The 24,446-nt window shown below is 50.1% G+C and overlaps 1 protein-coding gene across 1 annotated transcript in view; it reads right to left on the bottom strand.

Annotated features, from left to right (window-relative positions):
- The window catches only part of SMARCD2 (SWI/SNF related BAF chromatin remodeling complex subunit D2), a 32,533-nt gene extending 10,645 nt beyond the window's left edge, over nt 1–21,888 (bottom strand). The window contains exons 1-5 of the mRNA XM_074979157.1: nt 21,614–21,888; nt 2,963–3,147; nt 1,395–1,437; nt 692–814; nt 83–202 (exon numbers count right to left, since the gene is read on the bottom strand). Of these exons, the coding sequence (XP_074835258.1) occupies nt 83–202; nt 692–814; nt 1,395–1,437; nt 2,963–3,147; nt 21,614–21,775 (633 nt within the window). The 5' untranslated portion in view covers nt 21,776–21,888. The remainder of the gene's footprint in view (nt 1–82; nt 203–691; nt 815–1,394; nt 1,438–2,962; nt 3,148–21,613) is intronic.
- Nucleotides 21,889–24,446: the final 2,558 nt, after the last annotated feature.

The following is a 24,446-nucleotide window of genomic DNA, read 5'->3' as shown; positions in this document are numbered from 1 at the left end:
TCTCAGTTCCACTGTGCAGCAGCAGGTAGCAGGGGGTGGCGAGGCCGGCAGTCCCTTTACACCAGCATGCCTGTGTCCTTACGTCCTCCAGGAGCTTGCCTTCCACGCGCAGCTCCCACGAGGCCACACGCTCACTGCCATCCCCCTCTTCCTTGCCCGGGGTGAAGGTGTTGGAGATGTAAATCCGCAGCTTCCGCTTTTGCTGCAGTGCAGAGGAGAACAGAGGAATGCTCAGGGTCCACCGAGTGCTCAGCCCCTCCCCATGGAGACCTGCTGCAGGGAGGGCACTGCAGATGGGGCGGGGGGGTGCTATCTCCCATGGTGAGCAGGTCGGGCAGGAAGAATCGCGAACCCAGGACTGAACTGAGCAGGGCAGAGCTTGGCTGCAGCCTGCCAATGCTGCCCCGGCACTGCACAAAGGGCCATGAAACTGCTGCTGGACTAGGCTACAGGCTTCTCCTGGCCCCAGCTGAACGGGTGCTAGGCTGCATGACCTCCAGGCTATCAGCAGAGCTTGGGCTTGGGATGGCACAGGAGTGGGCCCCACTGACTGGGGAGCTCTGTCCCCTATTTCTGCACGCAGCTCTGGTTGTACGCCCCCCAGCCAGGCAGCTGCCTGCTCCTTTTTTCCAAGGGCCGGATAACAGGGGCTGCCCAGGCAGAATCAGACTTCCCAGGGGCTGTCACGCACCGTCAGGGGCTTCTTGATGGCCTCCTGGATTTCCATTCTCTTCCTGGCAATGGTCTGGTCCAGCTTGCGCTCAAAGGCAAGAAGGTCCATGTAGGCCTGTGATTCTGGGACTAGCTCCCGGATCTACGGAACACAGAGCCAATCACAGAGCAGGCTGTGGGCTGCACCATGCTGCAGGGCAGGGCTACAGGTTTCCCCTCTCCACATGGCATGCCCACAGTCAAGCCCAGTACCCCACATCCCCGACCACAGCAGCTGGTGGCATGTTTCTGCCCAGGGGGCATTGGCATCCAGCTGGCCCTGGCAGCTCCACTCAGCAGCAAGCCTAGGGCTCAGTGGGACAGCAGAGCCAGCCTGGTTGAGGGCAGGGCACGGCACGCCAACCACTCCCTGGAACGGCCTTTGTCAACAGGGCCGGAGGTTCTGAATGGGAACAGCAGCCCCAAAGCTCCCACCAAGGTCCTCAAAACGAAGGCTGTTGCCTCTGGGTAAGGGGTGGGGCTGGGGAAGAGCATCATCTTCCCCCACTGCCCACAGCAAGGGCTCCACTTCCCTCATCCCCATCCCACTGAGAGCACCTCCAGAGCCTGAGCAGCTCCTTAGCCTAGTTCACAGGCAGGAGCTGGAGAGAAACTCCCTTCCCCCCCATTGGCACAAGTACAGCCCAGGGCAGGGTGGATCCCAGCAGGTCAGCAGCACTTACCCTCTGTGGGAGGACCTTGTCTGCCATCTTCCTCCGCTTCAGCCTGCAAGCAGCATGCAAAGCAGCAGTTAGGCACGAGCAGGCTGAAGGCCTGAGCCCCACACACTGCGTTTGCCAGGCACTGGTCTTCCCTCTCCTGCCCAGCCCAGGCCGACCTCTCTGCCTCTCCTCAGTGCTGCTCTGCCTGGCCCAAACCTTGTTACTCATTACAGTGCCTTGCAAACCCGGTAATTCCCACCTAGACCTCACAGAGCTCAGAGCCACAACTCTCCAGACACAGAGAGGAGGGACTTGGCCACCCCCAAAACCTGGCAGACTCTACTCCTGGCTGGGTAACTGTCCCTAGAGAGGACATCTTCCTCCAGCACTACTGCATGCGACTGTTGGGGAACCCCGGGGCCTGGTCCTTTCAGTGTCAGGTAAGGAGGGAGCAGAGGCAGTGCAGTGTAAGATGTGGGTGTCAGAGCACAGTGAGCTGGTGGCTAGGGCCAAGCTCAGGCCTCGCTCCACCTTTTCTTGCCCTCAGCCCAGGTGTGGCTCACGCTGTGGAGCTCACTGGAGACAAACAGAATTCCTGGGGGTTTCACACAGGAAATGGGGCACTGCTGCTCACTGGCTATTTTCAAGGCCCTCTTTTAGCCAGAGGCATTTCCCTGTTTATCCAAATTCCCCCTCTGCTCAGGAGCAGCACCCAGATGCTTGGACCCAGCAATCCCCTTCCCCCGATGCCTGCAGCCCGTTGTGCAGCAGTGTGCAAGCTGCATCGTTTCCCAAGCACTGCTAAAGGGGGCTCAGTTTCACCCAGCAATGCTCAGCTGGAGCACTGCACCTTCATGCAGGTTGTGAAATAACCAGGGCCCAGTGCACAGCCAGGGCAGGGAACAGGGCTGAAGCATCTACTAGACCCAGGAGAATCTGCCACAGGGCCCCTGAGAAACAACCAGCAAAATCCCACAAAAGAGAAACAGATCACAGTGATTCAGAGCGTTGTAAACAACTCAGGACGTGCTGGCACGGCTGCTCGGCTCAGCTCGGCTGGAGGAAGAGCCAAGTGAAAGCTGCCTGCCACATGGCCACGGCGTCACTGCAGCTGCTCAACCGCCAGCCCGAGCACTTCCCTCTGCTCGGCTGGGCAGCATGACAGGCATTTGTAAAGCAACGCAGCCTCTCCCAGCATTGTGCCCCAAGCGTGAAATGAGGAGACCACAGCCAGAGGCATGGAGCTTGCCACACAGGCCCTCAGATGTCGTCCATAGCTCCCATTAGTTCTGTGCCTGCTAGGCCAGAGCAGTGACAGCAGGAGCCCCACCGGCCCCAAGGCTGCTTTTGTTTGGGCATCTGCAGAGCTCCTCAGGGTCCATGCTGCTGGGGAGTGGGGTTAGTAAGGAAGTGTATGCAGATCAGAGGAGGGCACAAGTTCCCAGCCTGCAGCCCTGGGCAGCTTGCTACATGGGGCTGGGATGTCCAAGTGCCACCCAGAACCAGCACCCTAACCCCACGGCGATGGGGACTTGCACTTGGCCCCTCCCCAGGCTGGGCAGGTCACACTCGCGCACAGACCCTCTTACCCTCGCCTTTGGCTTGCCAGGGGCAGCTGCGACTGCGGAGCAAGCAGGCGCTTTCTGAAGGGTTCCATAATCGACTGTGGCATTCCCGGCCGCATTGGAGAAGCTGCTCCATATGGAGCTCCTGATGGAGGTCCCACCTGCAGCCCTGCTATGGGCATCCGGCTCCCCGGTGGCATCCCAGGACGCTGTCAGGACAGAAGGAGACAGTTACCTTGGGTGAGCCTTGTCCTGCTCCCCAGAAGGGCCTTCGAGCCCCACAGCCCCAGCCTCTGCAAACCCAGATGCCAGAGGCCCAGGCCCGAGTTCAGAGTAAGACAGATGTGCTTTGAACACACCAGCACTGGGAGCAGGCCATGGAGGGCCCAGAATCTGCCCCTGCACTCCACAGGGAGGATGACAGTGCAGAGCAATGGGCAGAGCCAAAGTCATGACAGGGCAGGTGCACAAGGGAAGGGCTCCTCTCATTTGGGTTTGATCCCCAGGTAATGGTTTGCTAATCGATGTGCACAGTGAGACTGGACGCATTTGAAACACCTGTGGTTTACCCCAGACTGTGCACAGAGCACTGTCACCTGCTGGACTATGGCAGGAGCCATGGATGTGGGAGGCCAGAGCACCACCACCCTCTGAGCTGCAGTATGAGGGGCACAGGGCGGGGGGCACACAGCATGGTCACTCTCTGCACTGGTGGGGGAACAGAGTGTTACTCGCTGAGCTGTGGGGCAGGGCACAGGGCGCCATCCCTGGCTGAGCTGCAATCTTTGCTACTCTAGGAAATACAAGCAGGAAAGAGGAACAGAAAATGCAGAGGTGAAAGATGCAGGGAGTGCCCCTGTACTAACAGGCTTGTTAGCACACAGGGAACCCCCCCTTCGGAGTCTAGGCCGGCTTCCACCACAGGCCTGGCTGGCAGCTTTCACTTCCCTCTCGGAGGAGAGGCACATTCAGCACAGAATGAAGGCTACCTGCTCTGGGGCAGAGTCTGTGGGATCCATAACAGTAACTGTGCCTCGGCATGGATTCCCTAAAACACAGGAGCTGGGGCACCAAGGGAACAGGCACCCACAGCCCCAGGTTCTGGTCCCAAACTAGCCTGGTGCCTGCCCAAGTGCAGCAATGCTTAAGTCAACAGCAGCTGCACAGACTTGGCTCAGGGCACACGAGGGTACCTTAAAACATCGCAAGGGCCTTCACAAGCTCTGTTCATTAGTGTCACTTGCCCAGAGGCGCTGTGCATGGCTCAGCCTGATCCTCTTTCTAGAGAGCCCCAGTTTTGGCCCTAGAACCATCATAATCCAGCTGTGCCAGGGATAATCCAGCTTCCTACTGGCCCCCAGGCCCAGTCCTTACCCATCCCTTGTCACAGACAGGATCTGACTGGGTCACCCAAGGCAGCTCAGGGGCCAGAGGAGTGGTGTGTCATTAAAGGAGACTTGAGGACACCTCAGGAGGTATGAGCTTGAGGCTGTGACCTCTGGCCTCATCTCACAATCCACCCAGGGATCCAGAAGAGCATTCCTAGGAAACTGTAAGCCCCAACTTCAGCTCTCCATCCTCCTTCCCCAGGATCCAAGCCCACATACAGACAGCCGCACTGGGCCTCACACCCTGCAGATAACATCCAACTTCCAGGGCACTCACAGCAAACTGGAGCACTGCACGCTGACCCCAGCACTGTTGCCCTGAACACAGAGCTGCAACTGGCTCCAGGTTACCTACATTAACAGCAGCACCTGGGTGCCTGACAAACTGCCAACATCAACTCTCCTTAGTCTGCTTGGTCTGCTTTCCGAGATCCAGAAATGGCTCCCCCTTGCCAATAGGGTGTGTGTCTGAGAAAGTCACCAAGCCAGCAGGACAACATTTCATTGCTGCCGGTACCTCAAGAACATGCTGAGACAACATTCATTCTCCCCCTGCTGCTTTTGCTCATGCTCTGCATCTGGTGGATAGAACAAGTCCACTGCAAAAAGACAAACCAAACTGTCTGGTGAGTGCTCCCTCCCAGGCAGACAGGTTCAGGGACCCGACTCAACATCAGAGCCATGGAGTGAGCAAGCAGCAGTGCTCCCCAGGAGTAGCTGCCAGCCCTGGTGCACAAAGCACCTAAAACACTCGGCCACCAAGCACAAAACCTCTTGGACAGGGATTACTGCTCCAAATGCAAGAAAACCCTGAAGTAAAGCAGAAGGACCCCTTTGGCTGGGCTAGAGACAGGAAGGAGCAGCCTGCAGATCTCTGTTTCAGATGTGTATTCTAGGCACCATTGGGGCACACATCCTGGCCAGGTTATGCACAGGCCTCAGGGACATTTTGATTAACTTAATGAGCTTGTTTGCATCTAGCTGAAGTTATGGCTGTAAATCAGTGATGTGCTGACCATCTGAGAGCCCTAGTGACACTCTGTACAGAACAAGCTTCCTACAGGGACTGAGACACTACTGCTGGGCATAACAGGAGCCGGTCCGTCTCCATGGCTCACATAGCTGTCAACCACTCTGCTGAGTTCACCAGTTGGTAAAGGCTGGGTCTGGACTGGGATAGCTGGAACTGAACTCCATCAGTCTCATCTCAACGGGAGCCACAAAGCCATTAGACAGACAGGCCTTACTCCCAACTCATCAGGCCAATGCAAACTGGGGAGCTGCAAGTGGTTAGCTAGGCTCTGAGGTGGTCGGTTCCTAATCAAGTGCTAACTTCCCAGGGGTTGTTCCAGAAAAATCCAAGAAGCCCACACATAAAAGCAAGTTAAGGCTGCAAACTCAGGCAGCCGATGTTTGCAAGTGCAGAGACGAAGGCTGCTCAGGCAACCTTCATTCAGTCCACGTGTACTGAAAGACTTGTCATGATGCACAAGCACAATTTTCCCTACTCGAGCTGTCAGCACATTTGAACCTAAGTCCCTCAGATCTGCAAGAGAAACCATTACTGTTTCACAAACAGCTGCATGATCTACCCGCACAACGTCACATTGCCACTTTGGGGCAGATCCACAGAAGGGCAGCAGAAATCCTAGGCTATACTACTGGCTCCAGAGTACAGTGTGGTACAGGGTTCCAGATAGGACAGACAAGCACTTAAGTGTGGCACAGTCACTGTGAAAGGCAGCATAGCAAATAAATAAGCCTTAATTCTAGCTTACTACAGACCAGGAAGAGCTATGAATAGAACCCAGAAGTGACCTTCAGTGACCTTTCAGTTACCCCCATTGTAAAGTCTGGGGAATTCCACTCACCAAGATTCTAACATTTAATTTCAACAATTCCATGAGACACTGAAAAAAAGACAGCACAGAAATAAGTCTAAGGGGCCAGTGCTTGTGTAGAGTGAGTGCACAATTAATTCATGCTAGTTTCCTTTGCTGGCACCACATAAAAAAAACTCAGTACTACATGCCTGCTAGTTCCCTCCAGCCACAACTGCCTATGTGGCTGCCTTCCTATACCTGCCTACAGAGACAGCATGCCACGGCACGGCACCCACTCACCAGTACACAGGGTCAGTTTCCCTACAGTACTGGAAGCAACCTGCCTGCTGCTCCTTTGTATTCAGGGACCAGTCAGGAAGGATATTCCCTTGGCTACAAGGGATTACTGGAGGGATGGGATAGTCCAATTAGATAATGAGAAACTGCTCATTTTATCTGGTAAATAAAATGAAGCTGTTCTGGGGACATTTGAGAGTCTCATTTGGTGGTTTTTGGCTCCCACACTTGGGCCCACCCCTCACACCACAGCCGTGGTGCCCCACTCTCTGCACCCTTTCCACAGATCTTACAATCTTTCTCCCTACCCCCTCACCCCACATTTTCCCTCTCCTGCTCTGATAATCTCCCCTCATTCCCCCAACTTGCTAAATGGACGGCAACTGCAGAGGATGGAGGCTGGCTCTGCAGAGTACATGTACTTTTGTGACCAGGGTGTTGCTGCAGATGCAAAAATGGCCAGAGAAGCTTGAGCCAGCAGCCCAGTCTTACAGCACATTGCTGATCTGATAAGCAACACTGTAAAAATGGCATCATCAAGATAGGCTGCCTACCACACCCCACCCTCACACACAGCAGGCATGCACTGAAACCATTGATATCTGCTGGCTTTTGTCACAAAACCCTGCTCCTTACTCCAGATTCCCCTATGCAGTCTGTGCATCCAGGAATCTATTCCTTCTTGGACATCACCAGAGATGTTTCTGTCACTCTAGTTCATTCCACTTGAACAGTTTCTCCTAAGTGCTCTCAGTTCCTTCTTGCCAGACAGCTCTGATGCAGAAGACTAGGAGGGCAGGCAGGCCGTGGAACGAACTTGTGCAACACATCTTGAAGAACAAGTTACAAAAGGTTAGTAACTGTTTCTGCTTCTTTGAGTGATTGCACATACACATTCCTCTCTCAGTGACTCAAGCTGTGATGGGGAGAAGGAACTGGAGTTTGTGCCTGCACAGACTGGAGTGCAACTTGTCCAAATTCAGCATCCTCTCCAGACTACTGAGTAAGAGCAGGGGCCCTGGGACAAGAAGGTGTGAACTGAAGGTGTGAAGCTGCTGCTTGATAAATCTCCTGGTTTGAGACTTGTGCAAGGAATGCTGTCCCCTGTGATCTTGTGGAACATGCTGTGAATTTGCTTGGCAGTAAAATACCTGCCAGGTCAGAACAAACATGAGGGCAGGAAGTTACAAGACGAAATGGTTTGCATATCGAGTTGGACATGCTTTCTACTTCGGCCACAAGTAGTTAGATTGTCCAAAAAAAAGCATTTAGTCTGTCTACATAGAATGCCAATGCTGTTCTGACATCTGAGGTGTGCAGACATTGCTCCTCACAATTGGCCAGTGGTTCTGGGTAAAATGTAGGTAAGTAAACCGACCGGTTAATACCATTTCAGAGACATCTCAGAGAAGAGTGACAAGAATACCTTACCCTTAAAAAAAGAAAAGGTTGTACCCAGCAGTTTGGCCAGCCAGCTGGCCAAAGCGATAGCTACCTGGAAACCCTTATGGCTGGGCTTCCAGTACACAATCCCAAAGACCTTAGAGTCACCATGGAGCTCCGAGTCTGTTTGTTCCAAAATCAGCAAAGTCAGTTCCAAAGGCACATGCTGTAAACCTGGACTTCTTGGCTGCAAGCCTCAGGGCTTCCCCAGCAGCTCCCATGCACAGCCACTGCAACAATCTGAGACCTAGCTGCCAAGTTCACGACATCCAGTGCAGCCTGCAGAGAAGATCTTGCTACAGATTTCCCTTCATCAGCAAACGAGAACTCCTGCCTAGTGTACTCCAGCAGCACGTTTTTGAAATTTAAAACAGATCCCCACATGTTAAAATCATATTGGCCCCAAAGTATTTGCTGGCTGGCAATCCTGACCTGCAATGCTTCCCCAGAACAAATTCGCTACCAAGCGGATCTATTTTGTGTGTGTTTTTTCTTTTGTTTTTGTTTTTATTTACACGTCACCCTTTGTTGTTCCCTTCCATTAGCTGCTACCACTAGCGTGCCCTGTAAGTGGAGCACTTGGGGGATCACTCAGGAGAGGTTTAAATGCCACTCAGCTGATTAGCAGACCACCCTCAGATGGCAGCATGTGTTTTTTTATTGGTGGTGCACATCTGCACATGCCTCAGTGCACATACAATTCATCCCACACATGAATGGAAAGAATTAGAGGGAACACTGGCCGCCACCACCAGACAGCTCAGGCTGGGTAAGAGCGTGCAAGCCTCTGTGAAGCCACACAGTATTTGTGTCTGGCCCTTTCTGAGGTAGGGGAAAGGGACAAAGGGGTTTGTCAGACAGCCTTATCTGGGTCCCCAAATGCTAAGGTAACATGCACCGTGCTGGGGCCACTGTCAACAAGACAGCGAGAATGACTATACTGGGCTCAGGAACAATCAGTGGCTGGTGACAGCAGGTGCCCCCTGCCCCTCAGAGGGCACAGAACTGCAAGTCTCACATCTGACCTAGAAACTGGTGGAACACAGCACAGGTTTCCAAAAGGCCATCAGTGTGCTTCCGTGACCTCCTGGCCTTCCCCTCCATGGCACTCCCTAGCAAGTTGGGGCCTTAAAGCAGAGCACTGAGTGGCTCCAAGTCTGGGACAGCAAGCAGCCCACCTCTGACCGAGGGGACATTGGTTCTCCCACCACTGACCAAAGAAGGGCCGCTCTCCATGGTGCCACAGCTCAAAGCCAAGCCAGAGAATTACACTGCACGGTCAGTAGAGCAGAGTTCCCCTTTGGTGGCACTGGCGGATACGGAATTTGAGATTACAGCAGCTGACGTAGTACCAAGCAGGGTCCCAGTGTTACTGGTGCCCTCCTGCACTATGGGAAATACCAGTACGGAATGATTCTGCACATCTTTTCCTGCTGCAGACAAATCCAGTATGGTCAGTACCAACACGATCCCAGGACAGTGGAGTGCTGCAGATGTAGAAGGCATTCCCTCAGGTTCTGGACTCAGCAGCACCTGCCTTGGTGCTGGTGTCAGTGGCTGGCAGTACCAGGAAGAGGAGTGCTTAGCTTTATGCTGCACTCCACTCTCACCTCCAGTCCTAGATGACTTTGGTGCCAGCACCCTTCCCCTCTCAACAGCTTACTTTGAGGTCAAATGTCCCTTCTTAGGCACTGGGGAGGATAAGCAATGCAGGGACTCGGGCAACTGGAAGGCACACTCCTAACCGATGCCAAGTGCAGTCTGATATACTGGGCTTCGATTGAGTTCTTAGGGCTTCCTACAGAGCACAAACTTCAGTCTGGCTTCTCTGTCTTTCCTTGTCTGAGGCTTAATGTCTGACATTCTGGCAATGATCCTAAATACGAGCTTCCTCTAAATACATGAGGCAGCCTGAAGGTGAGTTGCCCACAGACAGCCTACCATGAGAGATGCAGGGCTTAAAACCAAAGACCAGTGTATACCTTGGTATCAAGTAACAGAAAACACCCTAAGTCCAGCCAAAAAAAGAAAAAATTACACTATTATGTACTAACTCTAAATCTATAAATCTGTCAACTAGCACAGGTTCAACCTGTGTACCACAGCACTCTCAGGATCTGACCAGTGCTGAAGGAGAATTTGCTGGACCATGGGAGGTCTCTATTGTCTAGCAGCATAGCCAACACTTCCACAGCTTCCTGGGCCCTTAGAAGTCATTTAGGGGTAAATTACAGCTAAATAACAGCACAGAACACTGAGAGGCAAGACTGCTGGCTGGAAACAAATTTGATGGGACTGTGGGAAACTTGGCCACACCCATGATAAGTGGACATCTGATTAACTAAAATCACGGTGGACCACAAATGTTATCAGATGAGAGTGTGCTGGACTCGTGAAGCTCAATCTGTGTTTCCAATGAACATACCGAGCACTCACTAAGCAAGCCAAACAATTCCAACAACCATCATGAGAAGCAAGAAGGAATGTAGGGAACTCAGGGGTGGCTGATCCCTTTTATAGGAGTATGTGGCAGTTAAGGCCACTCAAGCAACACCAATAGGTACCCGGGGGGTGGAGATAATTTCCAGTGACTGTGTGCAGGGCTCATGCTCCCCGAGAATGGAACAGATAAAGCTATATGGAGATGCACATCTCACAGAGCTTGAAGGGACCTTGGGAGATCATCTAGTCCAGTCCCCTACCCTCTTGGCAGGACCAAGCACCATCTCTTTTTCGTTATTGCTTTTTTAAATTTATTTTGCCCCAGATGGTCCCCTCATGGCCAGCAGCATGCTAATGAGGCATTGAATATGCATTTCAGCGCCTCATTTGCATGGCCATTTAAAAGATTTGGGCTAGTATAGACATTGCCATCATGGCACAGCCAAGACACACACTGTCAAAGAAACAGTGATTGAGAAAGTAATGGGAAGAGCCCTTCTCTAACTCTGTTCCTCTGGTCCCAACTTACCACCAAGGAGTAACACTCCGCTGCACACTCATGGCTCAGAAACAGTTGCTCAAAGAGACTCCAGCTGTCAATAAAAATGGGGAACTGTGCCACTATGCTCCAGCAGCAAGTTCTGCATTAATAATGTACGCAGAAAACACTTGGAAGGCAGGCAGTGGGCAGGGAAACCAACCGTGACTGAAACACAGACAAGGTGCTGCTCCGGGGGCAAGTCCATGGTACAGCTGGTGCGGAATAGAATACGCTCTGGTTTGCATTTCAGGGTCCTACAGAACGTCGATATGTGAGTTTCCAAATGAAAACCTAGTGAAACCATTAAGAACAAAGAGCAAATGCAGCTTTCTTGACATGCCAAAAGCATGTGATCCAACTTTGTACATACTGACATTTATGGAGAGAGTCACATGTATTCTTGCCTGGGGTTTTGGAAGCATGGCCTGGACCGCTGCCCAGAGAAGGCAATTCCTGCATGTTCCTCCAGAATCTCCATGAGCCAGACAGCGGTGTTTACCATTCTAATATGCAAAACAAAGCCTGTTTGAACAGAATTTCAGCTCAGCTTTCAGACTGATGCGAGGGAGCGTGTGGATTTTGAAGTGACAGTTCTACCTGGCATTTCATGCTGCAGAAGGGTCGAACACCCACAGGGCATTCCCAGTCCATGGCAGTTCCACATCCCCTTGACTCAGTTTCCCAGTCTCTAGGGCAGAGATAATATCTGATCCCCAGGAACATCAGGAAGCTCAGTTTGTTAAGGAGCACTGAGATCCTCAAACAAAAGATATCAGAGAAAGACTATAGTAAGATGTTGCCCTGTCTCCTAGAGATCTTAGCACAGACTTCTCCCCACTCCCCGCAGGACTGGAGATTAGCAGTATTTTATTACAAAAGGAACTCCAGAAGTTGGGCTATTCCTGTGCTAAAACCTGAAGGCAGAAAAGCAGCCGATAAAAGGGACCAGAAACAAAGCACTGGCCAGAACTACTGAGCAGAACGTAGTAACAGTTGGTGCTTGATGAAGTGCCAGCATGTGATATTTGGGTGCAGACAGACTTGCTTGCAAAGTCACTGATGTTACAGGTCAGAGGATTCTGGCTTCAGCTCAACCTGGGCACATAGCAAGGCTTGTGCCAGAACCTACAACGGCAGCTTTCCTGTTTGCTGATAGTGCAGGGTACCACTGTGAGAATGGGGGAACTGCAGGAAGGGACAGAAACAAGTCAGTTCAGGCTGCACTTCAGGGGCCATTAAATATGTAAAAGAATCCATTTCTAGCATTGCATTCCTCCAGCACACTGTACAAATGGACATACAACTTATAACCTGAGACTGCTTCACCAGCCACTGAAAGGCACCAGGCCAGACCCATGCCATCCTTCATACAACGCACAGAGAGCAAGATGGACTCACATGCTCCAGGAAAGAAGGAAGAGACAAACTGAGATGATCCAGAAAATAGTAAACACAAGAGTGAAAACATCACAAGCAAACCTGAGAAAGGGGACAGGATGGAGACAGCAAAGGGGAGAAGAGTATCTGTTCCTAAGTTCCCATAGGAAGCTCAGAAAGAAGACAAGGTGACCGCCCCAATCACTGAATTGGCCCTTCAAAAGGCTGGACTCATGCGGCTAAGGAAAGGAAGAATCGACACAAGAGAGGAGTCAAGTGACTATTGGCAGTGAGGTAGGAAGGGGGTTGCTCAAGAGGCAGCAGAGCAAGAATTTGTGATGGGTGGAGTGGAAACCTCAGGTAGGTTTCACAGAGATTTTACATCTAAATTAACTCCATTCTCACACCCTCAAGTGTTCTCCTCTTGGAGGGGGCAAGGGGCTGAGTATGATTCAGCTGTTGCCTCTGGCTCCCGCCTCTCTTCTCAAAGGGAAAATAGATGATTTTAGCAACAATACAGGATTTAACTCAGAAGTACAATCTCTCTGCTGAAACCTGCCTTCCAAAACCACGGCCATTCTGAAAAGGGAGAGTACCTGCCAGTAGAACAGCACATCCACCTAGCTGATTTCAGAGGGCATGTTCCCTTCCTCTGCCAGTTCAGGTCATCCTCTCTCATCCTGACTACTGCAGCCCTTCTCAGCAACCCTGATCCCTATTCACACTCCTTCAAAATGCTGATGAGGCTGAAATCTTCTTGGCCTGTCACTTTGTCCATGACACCTCATGCCATGTCCCTTAGCTGGATCTGTCTTCATCACTGCAGACCAGGGGCCTGAACATAGCTGGCTTAGATACACGTGTTCTTATTACCCACATCCATTCCCTGGGCATTACAGCCATTAAATAGCATATCTGTGAGATGGCAAGTTGCAGAGCAGGGACTGCTTCACTGTTTGTAGCTACAGCACAAAGGGGCCTCTGCAGGTGACTGCAACACACACAGCAAACCAAGCAACTCTTATTTCAAACAGCCTCTGAACACCTTGGAAACAAAACCTCTTGCACTTTGCAAATACTGATATTTCTACCCTGATATAACATCAGTACGTGAGATGAAGCTGAGCTACGTGGCCAAAGGCAGCAAAGAGAACTAAAGTTGTGTGTAGGTCCTATGTAAAAGAACTGAAAGCCACCGTGTCACAAAACTGGCTCTTTCCTCTCCAGCACAGAACCATTTTATCATGGTCACATGGCTCAGACCCAACATTAGATCTGTGCCCTTGTAGATAAAAGATGCCCTAATTTTGACTGTTCTAAAGCATCACCTACTTTGCTTTAAAGGGAACAAATCGCTCTCGGATCCCCTGTGTGAGCAGGATGGAGCATTTCATCCTTGTCAGTCAGCCTCTAAGGCAGGCGTGTCCAACCTGCAGGCCACATGCAGCCCTGGACAGTTACTAATGCGGCCCCACAAGATCGTAAACTTTTAACATTATTACGTGATTTATATACATTAACTATATTATATATTTTATATGCGGCCCAAGACAATTCCTCTTCACTCAATGAGGTCCAGGCAAGCCAAAAGGTTGGACGCCCATGCTCTAAGGGCTGCACTTCCATCACAGAGGTGAAAACACAATGGAAATGCTGCAGTCACAATCCTCAGACCACACCTGTTCCTTATCCAGATCTCTTCACAAGCTTCCCTTGCCAGCTGTGACAAGCTCAGACATTACCTTCACACTAGTAAGGCTCTGCCCGTCTCCATGCTTCTCTTTTCCTATCCTCCCCAAGACCCCACACACCCACTTGTCTTCACTCTAGCCAAGCCTCCACTTTGGTAGCCAGAGTCCTGACTCCTCCTAAGCTTAGGACAGTTCTCCTCTTGCATCAAACCATCCCCCCACCAGCATGCCTTCTCAGCTCTCTCTCAAACACTTTCTGCTCACCCCTTCTGCAGTGACCTCTGCAAGGGCCCTGTACTCCCTGGATCTCCTTTGGGCACCGCTGTGTCAGAATTAGCTGGCAGACCAGTGGAGTGCACTGACTGGGCTCCTTATTCTGCACTGTGCCAAACACTTTGACAAGCCTGAATAATCACCCATTTTCTCATCCTCTTGGTCAAGCCTCCTTTGTTTTCTAAATCTGACTGCCAGGTGCCAGGCAATTCTGGAAACACCAGTAACTAACAGCTAGGTTAAAAGACTCTGGTGCCACTAATGCATGGGGGATTAGCAGAGACAAAAGCCCCCTGACACCAAGAGAAGCCACCTGCTTAAACTTCCGGCTCGTGTTGTTAACCAGCCAAGTGATACACCAGGATGCAGAAAGATAATAATACACCAATTAAAAAGCCCGGGAGTGCTCCCTGGCACGGACCTGAGTCACTGTTGGTTACCATGTCCCTCAGAGCCTGAGCTCTGGGGTAACTCTCCAAACAGGCCTGAATCTAGTGTGTCCGTAGTGTCTACACCAGCAGTCTCCAGGTTAATGAACGGAAGGCAGCAGCTTTGCAGGGCACACACCCTCTTCTCATCTTAGTGCTGTGAAGCACCTGTGAGGAGCAGTTATGACAGGATGATCGTACTGTCTACAGTCAGCCACAGTAGGACAAGTATGTAGTCTCCCACCTTTCCCAGGGCTCTACTAATGCACCGCAGTCATGACTCAAAGCACCTTTTGTGACCCCAGCTTCAAATCTCTCCTCTGTCCAAATGTATGTACCTTGCACAACTTTCAGATGTGGGTTTTTACTGACTGTATAATGACACAGTCTTAGCACTGCCACATACTCTACATCGGACAGACAGAATACAGAAGTCGCGCACTACTGTATGTAAATATGCCAAGAGTGGAGCACTGTGGGTGATAACACTGTTGAAAAGAAAGTGCGTGTTTCAGCACATCCCCCTGGTCAAGAGCTGGGACCTGAGTGGGCTTGTATTCAGAGCTGTGTAAATTGCTGTGCTTTGACTTTGCCTCACTTTTTGGTGTTTGAGAGACTAACCTGAGCAGTCTTAACGCTGTTAATCATATTTTCAATGTCGACATTTCCTAGGATGGGTGAGTATATGTTTTTTTTTTAATTCATGAATGTAAATGCTGGGGGGAGGTGGGGAGAGACTGGTGATTTGGAGGTGGAGACTAGCAGAGAGATGGGACGCCAGCTAGCGGGAGTCTGTAAAACAATCAGGTCTCCTCCATTTAAACACTCTGCTTGCCTGTCAGAGACCTTTACTCAACTCACCAGCCAGCTCAAAGCTCATCATCACAGCAGCATGCTGGAGCTCAGCAACATGGACAACTTTGTGCACAGAGGGGAGAGACTTTGCCTGTCAGTTACAATGTTATTCTCCTCGCAAAGAAAGCTTTAGACAGCAGATAGAATTGTTTCACTGACTCCCAAACTGCGTTCTGGGGAACACTGGTGTTCCGCATGATGTGAACAGGTGTTCTGTGAAAAAAATTTGATGCTAGAGATATTTTCCTTCTAAATTAAATATGAAATTCTGCGTGTATGAAAATTATTTTTGAATTATATAGTAAATATGTTTGAAGTGTATTTGAATAATATTTAGATTGTAGGTGTATTAATATTTATAACTCATTAATAGTGTAACTACTATGTGACTTGTGCTGAAACAGTCAATTCAGATGGTTTCAGCATGAGCTGTATTCAGAGAAATCACATGATACTGCACCAGATATAAGGATCCAACTCTCCAGCACTGCTCCTAACATTAAGTGGATTTGTGATCCAAAGATGCAAAAACATTCTTCCCATTAAAAAACTGTCAAATGTTTCTTATTTTTATTTTCCAGGGCTGTGTCTACACTAGCTCCCTACTTCGAAGGGAGGATGGTAAGTAGGCTGTTGGGCATATGCAGCACTTCATTAAGCAAATTCCACCCCCGCGGCAACTTCGAAGTTTTAAACTTTGAAGTGCTGGCTCATGTGTAGCCGCGGCTAATCCACTGGTACTTCAAAATTTTGAGGAGTAAAGGGACTTGGAAGTACCAGCGGGTGAGCTGCGGCTACATGCAAGCCAACACTTTGAAATTTAAAACTTCGAAGTTGCCGCGGGGGCGGAATTTGCTTAATGAAGTGCTGCATATGCACTGCAACACTTCATTAATAAACTCCCAACACCCTACTTACCACCCCCTCTTTCAAGTAGGGAGGTAGTGTAGCAAGCCCCAGTATTTTTCTGCAAAAATAAAATTCATAAAAACACAAAATTTAAAAATATTTTTCCACATCTACTTTGGTTTGCTTTTCTTTTCCTTAAAATGTTTCAAACTTTAAGGAAGGACAGTTGTTTTTTTTTGAACAATATTGCCCTTTTTATTTTTGGACAAAAAGAACACTATGTACTTCTTTTGGCTATTATACTGATGTTTTGGTTTGGGTTTGAACTTAATTTTTATACTTAATTATAGGATTAACAACCATCCTCCTATCCAAAGGACATTAGCTGTACACTCAGATGATATTCTCTTGCTGTTTTTTGTAAAATAAAAGACATCTAAAAAACACTTAACTTTTTACAATATACTTTTGAGCATTACGTGCAGCAATTTTTTGGTAGGAACCCTCCTACCCTGGACCCACGTGTATGTGTTCCATCAATATATTGCAAGCCCAAAAGTGTTCCGTGGCCAAATTAGTTTGGGAAATGCTGCTCTGGACAGCTCCACTACAGAGACCAGGCTACATCCCCTGCTTCTGGTACTGAGCAGAGACCTTCTCTACCTCTTCATTATTTTCCATTATCAGTCAAACTTCCTTCAGATAAGCTGTTTGTAGTAAAGCTAAAATTTGGGCATACATGTTATGACTGAAAAAATATATGCATGACTAATGACTTACATTAGAGCTCTGCAAAAGGGGAAATGGAAACCAGAGAAGTTTCAGCAGAAAACACCATCCTCACTTTGGGTGGTTCACACTTAGCTGTCTTGGTTTTCACACAAGCAGAATGACTGTCCCATGAACTCCAGCTTAATCTCTGAACAGCTCCTGACACGGCGTTATATGCAGCAGTTCCTGCTGGCTGTTTACAGCAGACCCAGGAAGGGCAGACTGATTTAAATCACCAAACAAAAATTATTGGTTTAAATCAAGTTACCAAAAAGCTAAGACTGAATGCGCGCAGAGTGCTCCATTTCTTCTGTGGTGTTTTTTTCCCCCAAAAAGCATAGAATGGATTTCCCTCGAAAAAGCCAAGTTATGTTGAAACAAAATAGGGAAGAGACTTATGGCATCAGCATTATGGTGCGTGGCCATGGGGATCCCAACTAAGAGACATGTATTATGTAATATAAAATAAGTACATGACATTCAGTGGTAACTCTAGATTTCTCTTACTGCAGCTTTCTGTACTGTAAACTTGAGTGATAGATTCTAAACCTAGTTAACTAATTAAGCAAGCTGTAAGGATTAGCTAAGCTAAACATTTTCTCTAGCAATATCCAACATAGCAGCCCCTTGTGAATTTAATTGTTAAATCACACACATACTGAAGGCATAGTGAGAATCTTGAAAAATGATGCATTGCAAAGTGAATTATTTAAAGTCTAAACATTTGATCTGCTTGGCCACAGTCACATCATTTTCTCCCAATAAGCAGCTCTCTTTATCAGCTATGTCTACATTTAGGAAAAACTTCAAAATGGCCATGCTAATGACCAAATCAAAGAATACTAATGAGGCATTGAAATGAATATTCAGCGCCTCATTAGCATGCTGCCAGCCACAGCACTTCAAAAGTGCGCATTTCGCCCACGCGTGGCTCATCTAAGCTGATAGGAACAAGGAGATTTCGATGTTTGCAGGTCCTTTCGAAAAGGACCCCCGCATAAACGAGCTGCACACCAGCTAAACGCGGCACTTTCAAAGTGCTGTGGCTGGCAGCATGCTAATGAGGCACTGAATGTCCATTTCACCGCCCCATTAGTATTCTTTGATTTCCATTTTGAAGTTTTTCCTAAGTGTACACACAGCCATGATGTTTCATTCCTGCAACTAGGCCCTGCACCTTCTTGCACTGCTTGCACTTGATACATTTTCCTTTTTTATCTAGACAACTAATTTCTTCAAAATATTCCTAAATAGGGCCTCTCTTACACCCAAAAGCCACGACAGTTTTTCTGTGGCAAAAGTGTGGGGGCAAATAAGAAGTTGTATACGTGCTGAATAATGTCTTCTTTTTTGGTTCCCCCTAATTTACTCCACTGTTCCTTTCTATTCTGCCTCCATCCTTTCCTCTCTCTCAAGACAACGTCTTAACTGGTGCTTTTTTTGTGCTGGTACCAGTACTGAGTACCAGCGCCTTGTCAGCCCCAGCCATAGGATTGGCTGGGAGCAGAGGCAGGGAGCCAGCTGAGTACCACCGGCTCCTTTTCTAACAAAAAAGGCACTGGTCTTAACTAACTCCTCAGCCATACTCGGCCAAGGTCAATCACGACATAAACACAGAACAAAAGCAATCCCAAACAGTTTGCTTTTTTTTTGTACGTGTTACTTTTTAATCTTCTGAAATACAGAATTGAAAGCCCAGAACTTCTAAGAAGCAAGAGCTTGTTGTCCAGCCTGACTAGAGCCATTAAATCATTTTTGAGACTAAGAATGTATAGCATGCTTGTGATGAGATTTAATTGTAACTGTCATTTTTAAATGAATATTTTATTAATGGTTTAAAAAATAAATCCAGTTTAAAATAAAATTAAATTAAAAGCCCTATATTTTTCTAAATTGTTGATTTCTATCTACTTTGGACCCCATCCTATGCGGCTGACATGGAGAGTGTTTGCACAGCAACACCACAAGTCAGTCAGCATTCATCTGCTAATGTTTCCATAGGCTTTATGTAGCTAAAAGCCATGGGGAACCAGGGAAAAGTTGTAAACAGAGGCTCTATAGGGGATGAGTCTGCAGCAGCATCTGGACAGATTTTTTAACATCTTGATCCCATGCTAGAAGATTCAACAGAATAAATTTCACAGTTAACAATACCGAGCCTGTGATACCACCCTGCACTGTGATAGCTGCCCTCTTCAGGACACGTTAATCTGAGAACCAAATCCAGCACATATTTCCAGGGGGGTAGCTGTGTTAACCTGTACCTTCACAAAAAACAAGCAGTTTGTAGCACCTTAAAGACTAACAATTTTATTTATTAGGTAATGAGCCTTCGTGGGTAAGACCCACTTTGTGATAAGGACAACCTTTTCAAAAACAGAGTCTAACATCTAATGCGGCGTGCAGAGGGGCTGTTTGATGGCCCCACTGCACATCCATGATCCAACTCACCACCTCAGAGGAGGTGAAGCAGCAAGTGGGCTGCTGAATAGCCAGATAAGACCCCCCCCATCAGCACCTGGAAAGCAGAGAGACTCTCGTGTAATTGGTTCTGAGAGGAAACAAAAACACGTTTGCCAAATTCAAGCACATTCCTCTTGAGTACTATCGCTAATCATAGATATCGCATATTCCATCAAAAACTCAAGAAAAGCAACCCCATTCTCCATCCCACCCCTGCAGCAACAGGCAAGGAACAGCCTCAGAGCACACGTCCACATTGCAGCCAAATTCAGTAACAGGAAGCTTTAAGCATGAGTGCATTCCCATGAGCCCCTATTCCACATCTTGCCAAAGTTTCCCACTGCTTCAGATAACATGGCGTCCGCCAGCAAGACTCATACAACTATTTTTTTAAACTAGTAAATGGAACAGCCAGCCCCAGGGTAAATCCATCCATCCAGCAAGCTTCAAGGCCCAATTTTACAGATTCAGATGATATCTTAGGCCCCTTTCCCTACTTCTTGCAAATAACATTGTAGGGAACAGGAGCCAGAGGGGACAGATAGCATAATCACTGCCTACTTGGACTTCGTCTATACTTAGGGAAATCTTTGAAATAGCCATGCTAATGGCCCTGCTAATGGCCATTTCAAAAAATACTAATGAGTCGCTGAAATGCATATTTAGCACCTCATTAGCATGCCAGCAGCCGAGGCACTTCGAAATTGCCACGTTTCACTGCCACACGGCTCATCTACACCAGGGTCCTTTTTTAAAGGACCCCACCAACTTCGAAATCCCCTTATTCCTACGAACTCATAGGAAGCTTGAAGTTGGTGGACCCCGGTGTAGACGAGCTGTGTGGCAGCAAAGTGCGACAATTTCAAAGTGTTGCAGCCAGGGGCATGCTAATTAGGTGCTGAATATGCATTTCAGTGCTTCATTAGTATTCTTTGAGCTGGCTATTAGCATGCCATTTTGAACTTTTTACTAAGTGCAGACATGGCCTTGGTCCTGGGTTTCCGCCATACTCTTTAAATAGACTCTTGTAGCTGCTAGATGTACAGGCAGAAGCTGAGTCCGTGAACAGGTTTATCCATCCTGCCAGGCATGATCGAGCATGAGACATTTTTTGGATGCAAACTGTGCTGTCATGACCCAGCGTGACCTGTGCTCTGTGCAAGACCACATTCTGAGAGCACCTAGAAACCAAGACAGGTGGCCACGTTGTAAAGCTGTGTGTCAGACTGCATTCCCACTGTCACCGTGGGCTAAGGACTGCCGCCCTGAGGGCTGTGAGTCTAGCAACCCAAGAGGCTGCCATTCAGCCATACTGCCACAGCACGGATCAGCAGAGGCACTCCAGCCAGGGAGCCCATGCCCTCCAGCGCACTGGACTGGAAATCATTTCCTCCCTGGGGCAGGAGCTTGGATCCCCAGGGAAGGGCTCCAGGGTGCACAGGGACAAGTCAGGAGAAGGAGATGTAGCTAGGTACAGCTCAGAGAGACTCGCCCATAGCAGACCCTCCTCCTCCTCCCATCAAGCACCACTTGACTTGGCACCTTTCCCAGGACCTCGCCTCCGCAAGCTCCCCACACGCACCCCAGGCTCCCCAGTGCCCTCAGCCCCCGCATCACCCCAGTGCCCCCTCTACACACACCCAGTCTCACCAGCATCCTAAGTGCCCCACGGTCACCCCAGCGCTCACACCCCAGCCCCCACGTGCTCAGCGCCCCACGGTCACCCCAGCCCCCACGTGCTCTCAGCGCCCCATGGTCACACCCCAGGCCCCAAGTGCTCTCAGCGCCCCATGGTCACACCCCAGGCCCCAAGTGCTCTCAGCGCCCCACGCTCGCCCCAGGCCTCTCCTCCACCCCCCCACGGCCCTCCCAGTGCCCTCAGTCCCCGCTCCCCCCTCTCTCTCTCTCTCTCTCTCTCTCTCTCTCTCTCTCTCTCTCTCTCTCTCTCACACACACACACACACACACACGCGCGGCCCTCCCCCCCGTCCCTCACCCCCAGGCCCGCCACACCTCCTCCCGCCCGGCCCGCACCTGGTAGGTGGCGGCGGCGGCGGGCCCCATGGGCCGGTATCCGGCGGGCCCCGCGGCGGCGGTGCTCGGGCCCCGCATGAGGCCGGGCCCCGGGGCGGGCGGCGGCGCGACGCCGGGGGCGGGCGCCAGGGGGCTGAGCGGGAACGCGCCGCGGCCGGACATGGGCTCCCGCGGCCGCCTGTTTACCAGCAACCTGCGGCGAAGGCGGAGGCGGCGGCGGCTCCCAGGGCGAGTCCCCGCGCGCCGCCGAGCAGCACCCGCCCCACTCCGCCCCGCCTCCTGAGCCTCGGCCACGCCCCCGACACCGGCCACGCCTCCTGCCCCCTCCCCGCTTGTCCTGGCACCTAGCCCCACCCCTTGGTCCCTGGGCCCACCCCTCGCCTAGCCCCGCCCCTGGCTCCTCCCCCATGCCCAGGCCCCACCCCCACCCTTTGACTGGAGTCTCTCGTGTCTGACTCGGAGTCTCAAGCCCCGCCCCCACCTGGCACGTGCGCCGCTGGCCGAGGGCGCTGCCTTGTGCTGCAGGGGGTGCGCTGGGCCCTGGTTCGGTGCTGGTCTGGCCTGGAGTGGGCGGGCGGGACTCAGACTGTAGGAACCAGGCCAGTGCGTGCTGGGCTGATCAGCTGCTTTACTTCCATAAAGCAGCATCCCCAGCCCGACACCCATGGGTGTAGGTCTGTACCCCCCCCACCCCTACAGGCGCTACTGTGTGTCTGTATCCCATCACCCACGTGAGTGCGCTGTACATAGGTACACCCAGCATGCATGCGTATGCACCTGAACCTACACACACACCCATGCTGATGCTCACACCTGACCAGAAAGCACCAGTGCCCCTTTACCTACACAGAACCTGACATCTGCATGTTTGCCTGTATGCACACACACCCTTACTGGCACATATGTACACCTATACCTCCATGCTCTTCAACACACACACGTATGTATCTGCACGTATGTGCCTGTACAACATGCACACTAGCAACCCTGTATGTGCATCAATATCTACACATACCCTGATGTCTGCATGTGCACTTGTACCCATGCACATGCCATGACATGCACATCTGTATATCCATGCACCGCCATTATGCACACCTTTACATACGCACACCTCAGCACCTATGAATGTTTGCCTGTACCCCTCCCTTCACACATGCAACACACACGTGTATGCCTGTAGCACCACACCCTTCAACACCCAATTGTGTGAACTTGGGCTTACACATATCTAGAACTCACTCATGTATGACTGAATGTCACATGAATGCACGCTAGTATTCACCTATGCACACCCAGAGCTCACACTGCTGCCTGGGCCTATGCACACTCCAGTGCAAAATTTGTAACTGCACACGTCCTGACATGTACATGAGTACCCATACACAGGCATGCATGCCTATATTTGACACGCACAAACATGCATCTCTGACATGCCTGTACTCCATACACCCTCTGACACCAACTAAGTATGCCTGTGCTTACATCCTGACAACATTCACTTATGTGTAGCTCTATCTACAAACACACTGACTTGTACACCTGTGTACCCTGTATCCCGACATGCTTTTATACTTGTACTCCCCACATATCAGCGGTACAGCTATGGGTACCCACATGGCCCCTCAATATGCCAATGTTTTCATGGCTGACCTGGAACAGTGCTTCCTTAGCTCTCGTCCACTAACACCCCATCTCTACGTACGCTACATTGATGACATCTTCATTATCTGGACCCATGGGAAGGAAACTCTGGAGGAATTCCACTGGGACTTCAACAACTTTCACCCCAACATCAACCTCAGCCTGGAACAGTCTACACAGGAGATCCACTTCCTGGAGACCACGGTGCTAATACACGATGGCCACATCAATACCACCCTGTACCGTAAACCCACTGACCTCTACACCTACCTTCATGCCTCCAGCTTCCATCCCAGACACACCACACGGTCCATTGTCTACAGCCAAGCACTAAGATATAACCGCATTTGCTCCAACCCCTCCGACAGAGACAAACACCTGCAGGATCTCTACCAAGCATTCTTGAAACTGCAGTACCCACCTGAGGAAGTGAAAAAACAGATCAACAGAGCCAGACGTGTGCCATGAAGCCTCTTACTACAGGACAAGCCCAAGAGAGAAACCAACAGAACACCACTAGCCATCACCTACAGTCCTCAGCTAAAACCTCTACAGTGCATCATCAGGGATTTACAACCCATCCTGGACAATGATCCCCCACTTTCACAGGCCTTGGGAGGCAGACCAGTCCTTGCCCACAGACAACCTGCCAACCTGAAGCAAATCCTAACCAGCAACTATACACCGCACCACAGTCACTCTAACTCAGGGACCCATCCATGCAACAAACCTCGATGCCAGCTCTGCCCACATATCTACACCAGCAACACCATTACAGGACCTAACCAGATCAGCCACACCATCGTGGGTTCATTCAGCTGCACATCTACCAATATAATTTATGCCATCATGTGCCAGCAATGCCCCTTTGCTATATACATCGGACAAACTGGACAGTCTGTACATAAAAGAATAAACGCACACAACTCAGATATCAGAAATGGCAATATACAAAAACCCGTAGGAGAGCACTTCAATCTCCCGGGCCACACAGTAGCAGACTTAAAAGTAGCTATCCTACAGCAAAAAAATTTCAAGACCAGACTCCAAAGAGAAATTGCTGATCTACAATTCATCTGCAAATTCGACACCCTCAGCTCAGGATTAAACAAAGACTGTGAATGGCTGGCTAAATACAAAAGCAGCTTCCCCTTCCTTGGTGTTCACACCTCCAGATCAACTGCTGGTA

Source organism: Carettochelys insculpta, chromosome 28, assembly GCF_033958435.1.
Source record: "Carettochelys insculpta isolate YL-2023 chromosome 28, ASM3395843v1, whole genome shotgun sequence".
Lineage (NCBI taxonomy): Eukaryota > Metazoa > Chordata > Testudines > Carettochelyidae > Carettochelys > Carettochelys insculpta.
The sequence above is the reverse complement of the archived record's forward strand: the minus strand, read 5'-3'. Positions and strand labels throughout refer to the sequence as shown.